Genomic DNA, 16,197 nt, shown 5'->3' with positions numbered 1-16,197 from the left:
TGTCTCTGGAGGATATAATAGTGCTGGAGTGATATAAGAGGAGCGGCTGTTATCAGTCACATATGATGTAATGTCTCTGGAGGATATAATAGTGCTGGAGTGTTATAAGAGGAGCGGCTGATATCAGTCACATATATGATGTAATGTCTCTGGAGGATATAATAGTACTGGAGTGTTATAAGAGGAGCGGCTGATATCAGTCACACATATGATGTAATGTCTCTGGAGGATATAATAGTGCTGGAGTGATATAAGAGGAGCGGCTGATATCAGTCACATATGATGTAATGTCTCTGGAGGATATAATAGTACTGGAGTGTTATAAGAGGAGCGGCTGATATCAGTCACATGTGATGTAATGTCTCTGGAGGATATAATAGTACTGGAGTGATATAAGAGGAGCGGCTGATATCAGTCACACATATGATGTAATGTCTCTGGAGGATATAATAGTGCTGGAGTGATATAAGAGGAGCGGCTGATATCAGTCACACATATGATTTAATGTCTCTGGAGGATACAATAGTACTAGAGTGTTATAAGAGGAGCGGCTGATATCAGTCACACATATGATGTAATGTCTCTGGAGGATATAATAGTGCTGGAGTGTTATAAGAGGAGCGGCTGATATCAGTCACATATGATGTAATGTCTCTGGAGGATATAATAGTGCTGGAGTGATATAAGAGGAGCTGCTGATATCAGTCACATATGATGTAATGTCTCTGGAGGATATAATAGTGCTGGAGTGATATAAGAGGAGCGGCTGATATCAGTCACATATGATGTAATGTCTCTGGAGGATATAATAGTGCTGGAGTGATATAAGAGGAGCGGCTGATATCAGTCACATATGATGTAATGTCTCTGGGGGATATAATAGTACTGGAGTGATATAAGAGGAGCGGCTGATATCAGTCACATATGATGTAATGTCTCTGGAGGATATAATAGTGCTGGAGTGATATAAGAGGAGCGGCTGATATCAGTCACACATATGATGTAATGTCTCTGGAGGATATAATAGTACTGGAGTGTTATAAGAGGAGCGGCTGATATCAGTCACACATATGATGTAATGTCTCTGGAGGATATAATAGTGCTGGAGTGATATAAAAGGAGCTGCTGATATCAGTCACATATGATGTAATGTCTCTGGAGGATATAATAGTGCTGGAGTGATATAAGAGGAGCGGCTGATATCAGTCACACATATGATGTAATGTCTCTGGAGGATATAATAGTGCTGGAGTGATATAAGAGGAGCGGTTGATAGCAGTCACATATGATGTAATGTCTCTGGAGGATATAATAGTGCTGGAGTGATATAAGAGGAGCGGCTGATATCAGTCACATATGATGTAATGTCTCTGGAGGATATAATAGTGCTGGAGTGATATAAGAGGAGCGGCTGATATCAGTCACATATGATGTAATGTCTCTGGAGGATATAATAGTGCTGGAGTGATATAAGAGGAGCGGCTGATATCAGTCACACATATGATGTAATGTCTCTGGAGGATATAATAGTACTGGAGTGTTATAAGAGGAGCGGCTGATATCAGTCACACATATGATGTAATGTCTCTGGAGGATATAATAGTGCTGGAGTGATATAAGAGGAGCTGCTGATATCAGTCACATATGATGTAATGTCTCTGGAGGATATAATAGTGCTGGAGTGATATAAGAGGAGTAGCTGATATCAGTCACACATATGATGTAATGTCTGGAGGATATAATAGTACTGGAGTGTTATAAGAGGAGCGGCTGATATCAGTCACATATGATGTAATGTCTCTGGAGGATATAATAATACTGGAGTGATATATGAGGAGCGGCTGATATCAGTCTCACATATGATGTAATGTCTCTGGAGGATATAATAGTGCTGGAGTGTTATAAGAGGAGCGGCTGATATCAGTCACATATGATGTAATGTCTCTGGAGGATATAATAGTGCTGGAGTGATATAAGAGGAGCAGCTGATATCAGTCACACATATGATGTAATGTCTGGAGGATATAATAGTACTGGAGTGATATAGGAGGAGCGGCTGATATCAGTCACATATGATGTAATGTCTCTGGAGGATATAATAGTACTGGAGTGATATAAGAGGAACGGCTGATATCAGTCACATATGATGTAATGTCTCTGGAGGATATAATAGTGCTGGAGTGATATAAGAGGAGCGGCTGATATCAGTCACACATATGATGTAATGTCTCTGGAGGATATAATAGTGCTGGAGTGATATAAGAGGAGCGGCTGATATCAGTCACATATGATGTAATGTCTCTGGAGGATATAATAGTGCTGGAGTGATATAAGAGGAGCGGCTGATATCAGTCACATATGATGTCAATGCCTACGGAGGTTCTCAGTACTGGAGATATGTGGTATAAAGTAGGGTTCATCGGGGGGGGGGGGGGGTGGATTCTGCACTTCCTGTTACTCATCCCATTGCACACCACTACAGTCATCCTCTCCCCAGCCTGAAATGGCTGATAACAGGGATCAAAACTTTCGGAGATGCCATTTTAGGTTTAACGTCAGTTCTAGATTTTCTTGGTCATTCTAGAAGTTTTCCCTTTAATAGATGACAAATATTTTATCCAAATGAACACTAATGGTCAGCGAATTGTCAAAAGACGAAACGGGCGAAAATGTACAATATATCTTTACCTGTGTTTAGAACGTGTAACACAATATGACAGATTTTATAATTACATTTAATGGAAAAGAATGAAAATGTTGCAATAAAGACCGCTGCATCTGTAAGGCCTTATTCAGACGAACGTCCGTGTGACGGCTGTGAAAACAACGGCCGTCACACGGACACATGTATTTTATTGGGGCCGTTCACACGGCCGTTGTTTCAAAGGAGCGTGTGAAGGGTCTGTTGGAAAATAGAATATGTCCTACTTTCTTCCGTTTTCACAGATCCTTCCATAGACTCAGGTCTAAGGGGATCCGTGAAAACGGGACCCGCGAGGTTTTTCACGTCCGAGTTTCCCCACGTCTGAATAAGGCCCGAGTCTCCCTTGTAGTAGGGATTACTTCGGAGGTGGGGGCAGTCATTTTTTTTTTTAATTTTAAGCAATATGTACATATAAAAAACATAAGACTTTACATATACACAAGTGGAAGCGTAGAGGCGGACTTGCCAACAGTTCCATTTTTTTGCAGGACTGTCCAACAAAACGGACCACAAAAGTTGGGATTATACAAATGTCCATAAAAGAGGCGTTTCTGAAAACAGGGGCGGGGCTTAAAGAGGATGTCCCACGAATGTCATTTATTAGCTATACACAGGATCGGTAATAAATGTAAGAACACTGTGGGTTCGACTTCTGGGACCCCCAGTGATCACAAGAACGAGGGTCCCGTGTCCCGAGCAGAGGTCACACATGCGCACCACGGCTCCATTACTTCTCCATAGAACTGACGGGGATAGCGGAGCGCTATCAATAGGTGATAAATGATGAAATGATGTTTGTGGGACAACCTCTGGGACTAGTGATTAGTGCTGAACATGCTTTCTCTAGAGGACCCGGAATGCAGGTGAAAGCACTTTGGGGATTTTTGTAATTCCACGGTGCTGAGGTCGCACTCCAGCATCTCCCGAATCCAGTCATCGTCCAGCGAGCCGTCCACAAACTCCTGAAGACTGATAACGGCTGAAAGACAAAGCAGACCAGTCAAAGGGGCTGAGTTGTAGTACCCGACACAGCCACAACAGGCCCTGTCCTTCTCCCTCAGTCTAATCTGTGCTGATTCATTTCTTAATATATGTTGATTGCGGTCGAAGCTCCGTTTTTCTGATACAGAGCTCCAAATCTGCTGCGTGGACATAGATTTGCAACATAACATTCCCGCTTTCTGCAGTCACCACTAGGGGGCGCTCTGGAGCTTACTGCATACTGATTATACAGTGACCTCAATTATAAACACAGTATACAGTAAGCTCCTAAACTCCCTCTAGTGGTGATTGCAGGTAGTCAGCGTGTATGTTTTAACTCTACGTCTATGCAGGGGATTTGGAGCTCTGTATCAGAAAAACTGAGCTCCGAACGCAATAAAGATATATTATGAAATTAATTAGCACGGAATTTCGGACCTAAAAACATCATAATGTTAAAATGTGGACCGTCACTTTTAAGTGTTTGTAGATGAGAACATAAGCCGGCAGCAATGTGTCATGACCCTCATCTTTGCCACTAATAAACATGTCTTTACCATTTTGATCTTTGTCCAGGCGATTAAAAATGCGATTTGTGCACTCTTCTGCCGTCAGTGGATTGACCTTTGCTATTGAAGCAGCGATGCTCATTTTATACACCGCCTGTAAGACAGAAGGTCACATGATAAGCAATGAATAGCTACGACAATAGAGGACCCCAATAGAGAACAAAAACGAGACTGATAGGCCTCATGCACACGACCCTATTTTTGCGGCCGCAGTTTATCCGCATATTTGCGGATAAATTGAAGTCCCATTCTTTTTTATGACCCCATGCACACGACCGTGATTTACACAGATCGGTGCGGGGGTCGCAAATCCGAACCGCAAAAACTCAGGACAAGTCATTTTATGGTCCGGATTTGCGCATTCACCAATACTGGTGAATTGTTGTGGATCCGTGAGTCCGGATGACACACGGATGCACAACAAGGGTGTTTTGCGGTCCAGCGGACCGCAACGGACCCGCAAGACTAATACGGTCTTTTGCATTAGGCCACAGGTTGTGATCAGGGGCGTAGCTACAGCTCTATAGTGAGTCCACATCTTGTACAAAGAGCTCGTAATATAATTTACATGGTTGCATCTTGATCACAGAAGTTCCCTTCGATACGTCGAGAGTAAAGGGATGGGCCACCAATGTTTCGGGGTGTACAGTGTAGGAGAGTTTTGGCACCTCCATACAATCACATTGATATGTGACATTGCATGTAGGTGATTTGAATAAATTTCCGAGTATTTAGACGAACCTTCATGATATCCAACATCTCCGATCGGCTAATCGCCCCATCTCTGTCCTTGTCGTATAACTTGAAGGACCACTTGAGTTTGTCCTCGGGAGTCCCGTGAGCTAGCATACTGATCGCTGTGACATATTCCCGGAAGTCAACTATTCCATCCTGTAACCAGTAAAGTCAATCAATCAATCAATCAATCAAATATTTAGTTACTTATTTAACACAAAAAGGAGGATATCATCAGAGCTTTAAAACTTTCATGTTTAGCAATTACCGATCAACATCCTCCAGTATATTGTCAAATTGGCCAGGTACCATTAAACTAATATAAATGAGGATATGTCCTTCAAAAGTTTGGTTAGACTCATATAGATGCAGATCAACTATTGACAATTTGCTGTGACTTCCTGCTGAGAAAGGGGGAAAGGGAGCTGCCTCATAATACAACCTCTCGACTAGACAACACATGTTACCCTGAAACTTACACAATATGGAAATAACAAGGGCCATGGAGATTTAAGAAATGTGAACTAGGATTGAACACACATATTATTGAACAGGAGAAGATGTAGTCGAGTGGATCATTCATTGTTACCAGCGGCGTACCTTCATTTGGGGCAGACCACAAAGCTAACCATGGAGGGAGAGGCTGGCACTGAACTTCACTTGCTTCCCAACACACAGTAAACGGGTTTTATTGCATATAACGCTAGGGTGGGCTCACTGCATAGAGATTTTTACACCTCCCATTGAGTTCATTAGTACCGTTATAAACCCTTGTGCAGTGAGCTCCCCCTAGTGGTGGCTGTAGGCAGCCAGAATGTTATTATTTACTCGTGAAGGTAAGCAGAGGATTTGGAGCTCTTTGTGTGAAAACCGAAGATGTAAAACCCATAAAGTTGTGTTACAAAATGACCCTGTTATTTCCGCATACGACCGCAGACGCTACCTATGATGCTCATAGGTAGGATGCAATGTTTTAACCAAAGTTACTAAATTCACCCTCACCTGGTACACCCTAAATCTAGCCATTTGACTACAATCCCAAAATTTTAAATACCAAACCCATTCCCTTCTGGCCAACAGTGTTCCCTATAAGATGCGTGGCTCCAGTGCTAGCGACAGCCAAATTCACTTGTATGTGCGTCCTCAGGAAGCAGATACAAATTACAAATGAATACTATAGGCTGCAGGCCACGTTAGGCTTGCAGCCTATAAGGCGCTGGGAAGACTCCTTTTGCAGGCCAGCGTGATGACATCACATCATCACGCCGGTCTGCGCATGCATCCTGCCCGAGAGACAGTGTAGCGCTCCGTCTGTCGCGGGAGCGGGGCAAGGTAAGTACAATCTTTTGTGTTTTTAGGGGGCTGTGTGGTAATATACGGGGGGTGGAATTGCTGTGTGGTAGTATATACTATGGGAGAGGGGGCTGTGTAGCACTATATACAAGGGGAAGGGGAGGCTCTGTAGCAGTATATACAAGGGGAGAAGGGGCTGTGTAGCGCTATATACAGGGGGGGGGATTGCTGTGTAGCACCATATACAAGGGGAGGGTGGATTGCTGTGTAGCAGTATATACAAGGGGGCTGCATGGCATTATCTACAGGTGGCTGTGTGGCGCTATCTGCAGGGGCCTGTGTGTGGAGCTATCTACAGGGGGTCTGTGTGGCCCTATCTACAGGGGGCTGCATGGCGCTATCTACAGGGGGCTGCGTGGCGCTATCTACAGGGGGCTGCGTGGTGCTATCTACAGGGGGCTGTGTGTGGCGCTATCTACAGGGGGCTGTGTGATGCTATCTACAGAGGGTCTGTGTGATGCTATCTACAGGGGTCTGTTTGGCGCTATCTACAGAGGGTTGGTGTGACGCTATCTATAGGGGGTCTGTGTGGTGCTATCTATAGGGGTCTGTGTGGCGCTATCTACAAGGGTCTGTGTGACGCTATCTACAAGGGGGTCTGTGTGGCGCTATTTACAGAGGGTCTGTGTGATGCTATCTATAGGGGGTCCTATGTGGTGCTATCTACAGGGGGGGTGGCGCTATCTACAGAGGGTCTGTGTGATGCTGTCTATAGGGGGTATGTGTGGTGCTATCTACAGGGGTCTATGTGGCGCCATCTATAGGGGGTCTGTGTGGTGCTATCTACAGGGGTCTATGTGGCGCTATCTACAAGGGTCTGTGTGGCGCTATCTACAGAGGGTCTGTGTGACGCTATCTATAGGGGGTTTGTGTGGTGCTATCTACAGGGGGTCTGTGTGGCGCTATCTACAGGGGGCTGTGTGGTGCTATCTACAGGGGGGTCTGTGTGGCGCTATCTATAGGTGTAATGAGGGATTCTTTCATTGATGCCTATAATTGGTGTCGTCTCTTTTACTGCTGGACTTGTAATATTATAGTATGTAAAAAAGTAATTAAAAGTAATTTAAAATAAGTTTTCTTATTCTCTTATTTAGTCGCTATATTAGGGTTTACTGGGGGTATTACTTTTGGTCATCAGATCGCCCACCATTGATGGAGACTCGTCCTGCTCCCTAACTGCCCCGCTCAGGAGCTGCCAAGACTTACAGGTAACATTGCTGGCCAATCTGGTTTCTTCCAAGGGCTAATCCCGAAACTATTGGCACAATTTCTTATTCTAGTGTTATTTGTTATCAGCCAATATGGTATCTTTTGCTGCACTTACTTTGGAATGAAGGTCCTTTTTGGAAGAGCATCCACCCCAAGCATCAGAACATCTATAGTGGGCTAATAGCAAATGCTAGAGCCATGGGCATAAGTTTAAGTGAGAAGACTGGCCAAAGGTCATGGCAATAAGTTTCACGAGGTTCACGAATGATAATTTAAGAGTCCCAAATCCAGATTCATAGATTCGAGCCAACGATCTATGGAGGAAGTCAATGCTCGTCACTAAAAGTAGTAAAGCTTATTGGTCTGCGACTGGAGCATGGTTGGCACAAGGCAAAGTAGGCATCTGCCTAGGGCGCCATTGGGTGTGGAGTTACAATTTATGGTTCTTACCAATTAGACGCTAGGTCCCAGCTTCTTATAATGCTGTAGGAGGAAGTGACTGATTGAAGAGAGCGAGAAACATAAATATGTGAGAGGTGAGGGATGGAGCCAGGAGAAGAAGTTGTAGGTGGCAGAACCTACTACAGATATGTGGTAGGGTGGCCAGATGACTTTGCATTGAGGGCTGTCTATTTGTGGAGGGGATGTGGGAACATTAGGGGTTGTGTGGGTAAAGGGGGGTCACAGGACAATTAATTGAATGATTGTCCATCCATATTGAACATGGGTGGTGGGGCGTATTTTCAAATCGCTGCCTTGGGCACCAGGAGAAACCCTGGACCGGAGGACTGACTACTCTACCTAGTGTTCTACCTACCTGTCCAAAGACCACAGAATTTGTCCTTCCACTATACAAAAAACATTACATATTGAAACATTTTCTTACTCCATTGTTATCCAGAGTTCGGAATATCTGTTCGGCATATTCTGAAGATTCATTTCCCACCGTACAGTCACAGAAATACTTTCGAAACTCATACAAGGTGATGAGACCACTGGGACATTCTTCGACAAATTTTCTGTAAAAAACAAACAAGCAAATGGCCAAAAATACATATGTTATCGCCAAGCGGGAGTTCCTAAACTAGACTGTTATGGATGGAAATGTAAAAAAAAAAACATTTAAAAACATGAGCAAAGTCAGAGAAGAAAATGAGGCCATAATTTGATCATGTAACTCTATGGCTGTGTGAAAAAAAGCAGGGGATTTGGAACTTTGTATCCGAAAAATTTACCTCTGGTTGAACAGATTTAACAAAAAAACTGCCTCTCCTATAGCAGTCATGGTAGTAAGAGATGGGGTGATGTATCCCTGGTAGTAAAGGGATTCTAGAGTAGTGAAGATAGTCTACGGTAGTGACAGGGGATCTCTAGTGGTCTATGGTAATGAAGTAGTAATGTAACGTCCCTGGTGGTCAAGAGTAGTGAAGGAGCTTAAATCAAACATTCCTGGTGGCTAGAGTGTTAATAACGCGTCCTGTCTGATCAGAGAGACAACTGCAGCTATTAAAGTATAGTCACAAGGTCATCAATATCCCCTGCCCAGCACAGAACCGGGTAAGTCCAACTGGAGCGACCCTGATCCGGCCGCAACGCGGCCAACAACTGTGCCGGCACCATGTTTAGCACAGCTGTCAACTAGCCTGTTAATGGCCAAGTATTATTGCAGGTAAAACGGCCCTTAATCTGCAAAATCATGCGGCCATAAAGGTAAAGGGCCGTTTTAGCCACAATAATGCGCGGCCGTTAACAGGCTCGTTGACATGGTGCCGGTGCGGTTGATGGCCGCGTTGCGACCGGGTCAGGGCTGCTCCGTTTGGACTTACCCTAAAGGGTTTTTTCATCTTGGGCATTTATGGCATTCACAGGATATGCCATAAATGTCCGATAGATGCGGGTCCCAACTCTAGGACCCGCACATATCTCTAAGAATTAGGTCCCCTAAATCCCATTCTACTTTGATCGGCTCCCGCTGATTCCCGTCTACTTCCTGATTAGTTGGTCGAGAGTTACGGAAATAGCCGTGCTCGCTGAACTACGCTGTTCCTATAACTCCCAAAGTGGTGAATCGAATTTATTGCAATAGTGTATCACGGCAAACTATGCGGTTTCCATAGCTCCCGAGTTCCCTAAACGGTAGGTCGCCGTGCTCAACGAGCTTGGCTGTTTCCGTAACTCCTGACCACCTCATCAAGAAGTGGCCAGGAGTAAGCGGGAGCTGAGCAAGGTAGAGCGGGGTTCAGGGGGGCCCCGTTCTAGACATTGGTGCAGGTCCCAGAGGTGGGACCGGCGTCTATCGGACATTTATGGCATATCATGTGGATATGCCATTAATGTCCCAGATCGGAAAACCGCTTTAAGATTGGTGCAGGAGAGGGAATGCCAATGGCATTCAGCTTCCTGTCACAGGCAGAAAAGACAATGCTGGAACCTAGAGAGGTGGGTAACACAATTGACTCTAGATATGAATTAAACCCTTCACTATGGTAGACTCAGGGCCGGCGTCAGAACGTCAGCATATATGGAGAGTGATGTAAGAGGGAATCCCAGGCAGATCGCTACAAGGGGCTCTGCTCCGGGACTCGGTCTCTGCGGAAGCCCCTGACATCATTGCCCATATATGGACAGTGATGTCAGGGGCAGAGCAGTGTCCTAGGCAGAGTGCTAGTAGCGCTCTGCCCAGGACTTTGGCTCTGGGGTTGCCCCTGACATCACCCCTGACATCACTAGCCGTATATGGACAGCGATGTCAGGGGCTTCCCCAGAGCTGGAGTACCAGAGCAGAGCCTTTACTAGCGCTCTGCAAAGGATTTCAGCTCTGCTCCGGAAATCACTATCCATATATGGATAGTGATGTCAGGAGCAGAGCAGAAGTCCCAGGCAGAGTGCCAGTAGTGCTCTGCCTGGTACTATGGCTCTGGGGTTGCCCCTGACAACACTGTCCATTTATGGACAGTGACGTCAGAGGTTTCTCCTGAAGCAGAATCCCCAGCCAGAGCATCGACAATGCTCTGGCTGGGGATTCCACTCCTAGAGGGAACCCCAAAGGTGCTTGCTACAGGCAGGGGGGCTGTGTGGCACTGTGTTGAAGAAGGGGGTTGTGTGGCACTACCTGGGAGGTGGGGGTTGTGTGACACTACCTGGGAGCAGGGGGCTGTGTGGTATTAGCTAGGAGTGGGGCTGTGTGGCACTGCCTGGGAGGGGGGCTGTGTGGCACTATCTACAGAGGGCGCTAAATTTATGGGGGTACAAACTGGGGGCCTAACTTCTATATGGGGGGCATAAACATGGCCTAACATCTATATGGGGGCAAAAAGTGAAGTTTTCTGCCATTTTACTGCCGCCGTGATTTCCCCCGCAAATGGGCCTACTAAGTCTGTGTCGCCCAAGGGCGCACATAAACCTGGAGCCGGCCCTGCCGAGACTACCATGGATGTTACATTACCCTTTTACTATCTTCGACCACCAGAGATGTTGGCATTAACCACATCACATCCTCCTCCGTAAACAACCAGGGATGTCCCATTATACCCTTCACCAGCCTAAACCACCAGGGATTTTACATAAACTCTTCTCTACCCTAAACGTTCAACCAAAAGAGGGGACAGGGATGAAAGAAAGGAGGGTTAATTAGTATTAACATTTACCCTTTCAATACCCTAGACCACAAGGGATGTTGCAATAAACCCCTTCACTACCCTTAGACCATCAGATAGATTACCATTATTCCCTTCACTACCCTAGACCACCACTAATCAAGAAAATCTATAGCTGCCCTCATTTATCTGGACACTGTATGACACTATATATCTGGACGCTGTATGACACTATATATCTGGACGCTGTATGACACTATATATCTGGACGCTGTATGACACTATATATCTGGACGCTGTATGACACTATATATCTGGATGCTGTATGACACTATATATCTGGATGCTGTATGACACTATATATCTGGACGCTGTATGACACTATATATCTGGATGCTGTATGACACTATATATCTGGATGCTGTATGACACTATATATCTGGACGCTGTATGACACTATATATCTGGATACTGTATGACACTATATATCTGGATGCTATATGACACTATATATCTGGACGTTGTTAGACACTATATCTGGATGCTGTATGGCACTATATATCTGGATGCTGTATGACACTATATATCTGGACGCTGTTAGACACTATATATCTGGGCGCTGTATGACACTATATATCTGGACGCTGAATGACATTATATATCTGGATGCTGTATGACACTATATATCTGGATGCTGTATGACACTATACATCTGGACGCTGTATGACACTATATATCTGGACGCTGCATGACACTATATATATGGACGCTGTATGACACTATATATCTGGACGCTGTATGACACTATATATCTGGATGCTGTATGACACCATATATCTGGACGCTGTATGACACTATATATCTGGATGCTGTATGACACTATATATCTGGAAGCTGTATGACACCATATATCTGGATGCTGTATGACACTATATATCTGGATGCTGTATGACACCATATATCTGGATGCTGTATGACACTATATATCTAGATGCTGTATGACATTATATATCTGGATGCTGTTTGACACTATATATCTGGACGCTGCATGACACTATATATCTGGATGCTGTATGACACTATATATCTGGATGCTGTATGACACTATATATCTGGATGCTGTATGACACTATATATCTGGATGCTGTATGACACTATACATCTGGACGCTGTATGACACTATATATCTGGACGCTGCATGACACTATATATATGGACGCTGTATGACACTATATATCTGGACGCTGTATGACACTATATATCTGGATGCTGTATGACACCATATATCTGGACGCTGTATGACATTACATATCTGGACGCTGTTAGACACTATATCTGGATGCTGTATGACACTATATATCTGGACGCTGTATGACACCATATATCTGGATGCTGTATGACACTATATATCTGGATGCTGTATGACACTATATATCTGGATGCTGTATGACACTATATATCTGGATGCTGTATGACACTATATATCTGGAAGCTGTATGACACCATATATCTGGATGCTGTATGACACTATATATCTGGATGCTGTATGACACCATATATCTGGATGCTGTATGACACTATATATCTAGATGCTGTATGACATTATATATCTGGATGCTGTTTGACACTATATATCTGGACGCTGCATGACACTATATATCTGGATGCTGTATGACACTATATATCTGGATGCTGTATGACATTATATATCTGGACGCCGTTAGACACTATATATCTGGATGCTGTATGACACTATATATCTGGATGCTGTATGACACTATATATCTGGACGCCGTATGACACTATATATCTGGATGCTGTATGACACTATATATCTGGATGCTGTATGACACTATATATCTGGATGCTGTATGACACTATATATCTGGACACTGTATGACACTATATATCTGGATGCTGTATGACACTATATATCTGGACGCCGTATGACACTATATATCTGGATGCTGTATGACACTATATATCTGGATGCTGTATGACACTATATATCTGGATGCTGTATGACACTATATATCTGGATGCTGTATGACACTATATATCTGGATGCTGTATGACACTATATATCTGGATGCTGTATGACACTATATATCTGGATGCTGTATGACACTATATATCTGGATGCTGTATGATACTATATATCTGGATGCTGTAGGACACTATATATCTGGATGCTGTATGACATTATATATCTGGACGTTGTTAGACACTATATCTGGATGCTGTATGGCACTATATATCTGGATGCTGTATGACACTATATATCTGGACGCTGTTAGACACTATATATCTGGATGCTATATGACACTATATATCTGGATGCTGTATGACATTATATATCTGGACGCCGTTAGACACTATATATCTGGATGCTGTATGACACTATATATCTGGACGCTGAATGACATTATATATCTGGACGCTGTATGACACTATATATCTGGACGCTGTATGAAACTATATATCTGGATGCTGTATGACATTATATATCTGGACGCTGTATGACACTATATATATGGACGCTGTATGACATTATATATCTGGATGCTGTATGGCACTATATATCTGGACGCTGTTAGACACTATATGGATGCTGTATGACACTATATATCTGGATGCTGTATGACATTATATATCTGGACGCCGTTAGACACTATATATCTGGATGCTGTATGACACTATATATCTGGATGCTGTATGACACTATATATCTGGACGCTGTATGACACTATATATCTGGACGCTGTATGACACTATATATCTGGACGCTGTATGACACTATATATCTGGACGCTGTATGACACTATATATCTGGATGCTGTATGACACTATATATCTGGACGCTGTATGACACTATATATCTGGATGCTGTATGACACTATATATCTGGACGCTGTATGACACTATATATCTGGACGCTGTTAGACACTATATGGATGCTGTATGACACTATATATCTAGATGCTGTATGACACTATATATCTGGATGCTGTATGACACTATATATCTGGATGCTGTATGACACTATATATCTGGATGCTGTATGACACTATATATCTGGATCCTGTATGACACTATATATCTGGATGCTGTATGACACTATATATCTGGACGCTGTATGACACTATATATCTGGATGCTGTATGACACTATATATCTGGATGCTGTATGACACTATATATCTGGATGCTGTATGACACTATATATCTGGACGCTGTATGACACTATATATCTGGACGCTGTATGACACTATATATCTGGATGCTGTATGACACTATATATCTGGATGCTGTATGACACTATATATCTAGATGCTGTATGACACTATATATCTGGATGCTGTATGACACTATATATCTGGATGCTGTATGACACTATATATCTGGATGCTGTATGACACTATATATCTGGACGCTGTATGACACTATATATCTGGATGCTGTATGACACTATATATCTGGATGCTGTATGACACTATATATCTGGATGCTGTATGACACTATATATCTGGACGCTGTATGACACTATATATCTGGACGCTGTATGACACTATATATCTGGACGCTGTATGACACTATATATCTGGATGCTGTATGACACTATATATCTGGATGCTGTATGACACTATATATCTAGATGCTGTATGACACTATATATCTGGATGCTGTATGACACTATATATCTGGATGCTGTATGACACTATATATCTGGATGCTGTATGACACTATATATCTGGACGCTGTATGACACTATATATCTGGATGCTGTATGACACTATATATCTGGATTCTCTATTTACTATATATCTGATGGTTATACATGTTATCGGACTACTGTAAGTAATATTTATCTGCACTTTTTATAAAACAATTTACCTAAATGCAGTGAGACACTGTATACCTGGCTTCTGCTTAGCTAATTATTTGGGTTCTACACAGTAATATATATATATATATATTGTATATACTGCTGTTTCTGCTCACTCAGCTGAGGTCCCAAATAGCCCTACTCACAGGATATAAAGACTTAGAAGGGGCATTGGATGTGACCCCACTCATGTCTGCTAAAAAGCTTGGAGGACTCTACATAGGAAGGGACAAATGTGAAAAGGGATTTTTCAGCAGAATAAGAACATCAATGAGAATGACGCCCATCATACAGAACTACAGACATTGGACTGTGCATTATCCATACATACAAAAAGCAAACAATAAAAACATACAATAGAATGACATTGTGTCCATAAAGCGCTGGGATACTGGGTTCAAATCCATCCAGGGGCAACATTTACATCTCTCTGGGTTTCCTATGAAATTAACCAGGTTGTGTATGAAACAGGGAAATCAAACTGTGAACCCCACTGGGCGCAGTGACTGACGTGACCGCTGACAATCTGTGTACAGTGCCGCGGAATATGTTGGTGTCATATAAGCAAAGAAAATTAAACAATCTCAGCTTTGCTTAAAGATGTATAATGGGTAGAGCCAGAGGTCTATATTTTTGGCATCCCACGGGGGATGGCAACGACATTACGAAGACATCTACCTTAAATAAATGACATTTAGATCTATGGGCTTGGACCCCCACCAATAAGGGACTGCAGGGTAAAGGCCCTTGTACTTGGGGATTCGGTGGTGGTCCAAGTTCTTGGAAGGCATCGTCTAACCTGTCGTTTTGCATTGAGTTAAGAAGGTAAATTTCCCCTTTAAGACTAGTTGTGATTAACAAGAAACAATATACATACAAAAAAATTACCTATACCATTCATGAAGCTCCAAAACGTAAACTCCACTCTTCCGTGGTATTGACGCTGTTTGACCCATCACTGAGAAAACATCAGGAAATTAGTCCTGGTCGATGACCCTGGCCAGAATTTATACGAGCTTACAGATTACGAGGCTTGCATCTCCCAAATTACATCGCAAGTATTTAATCTGCTCAGACGTGCTGCCCTGGCACTAATTTGATTACATGTACGGTAATCCACTTTAACTACAACACAACATGGCCTGAACCCTGACAGCTGCCCAAC

At 43.2% G+C, this 16,197-nt stretch overlaps 1 protein-coding gene across 1 annotated transcript; it reads right to left on the bottom strand.

The window, feature by feature from the left end:
- Positions 1–2,762: 2,762 nt before the first annotated feature.
- LOC142750823 (guanylyl cyclase inhibitory protein-like) lies at positions 2,763–15,988 on the bottom strand. Its single transcript, XM_075859799.1, has 5 exons — positions 15,921–15,988; positions 8,438–8,570; positions 4,996–5,145; positions 4,243–4,348; positions 2,763–3,683 (listed from the first exon to the last, which is right to left on the bottom strand). Exons 1-5 carry the CDS (start codon positions 15,986–15,988, stop codon positions 3,520–3,522), a joined length of 621 nt encoding a protein of 206 aa, XP_075715914.1. The 3' UTR covers positions 2,763–3,519.
- Positions 15,989–16,197: the final 209 nt, after the last annotated feature.

The sequence above is a fragment of the Rhinoderma darwinii genome, chromosome 3 (genome assembly GCF_050947455.1).
Source record: "Rhinoderma darwinii isolate aRhiDar2 chromosome 3, aRhiDar2.hap1, whole genome shotgun sequence".
NCBI lineage: Eukaryota > Metazoa > Chordata > Amphibia > Anura > Rhinodermatidae > Rhinoderma > Rhinoderma darwinii.
The sequence above is the reverse complement of the archived record's forward strand: the minus strand, read 5'-3'. Positions and strand labels throughout refer to the sequence as shown.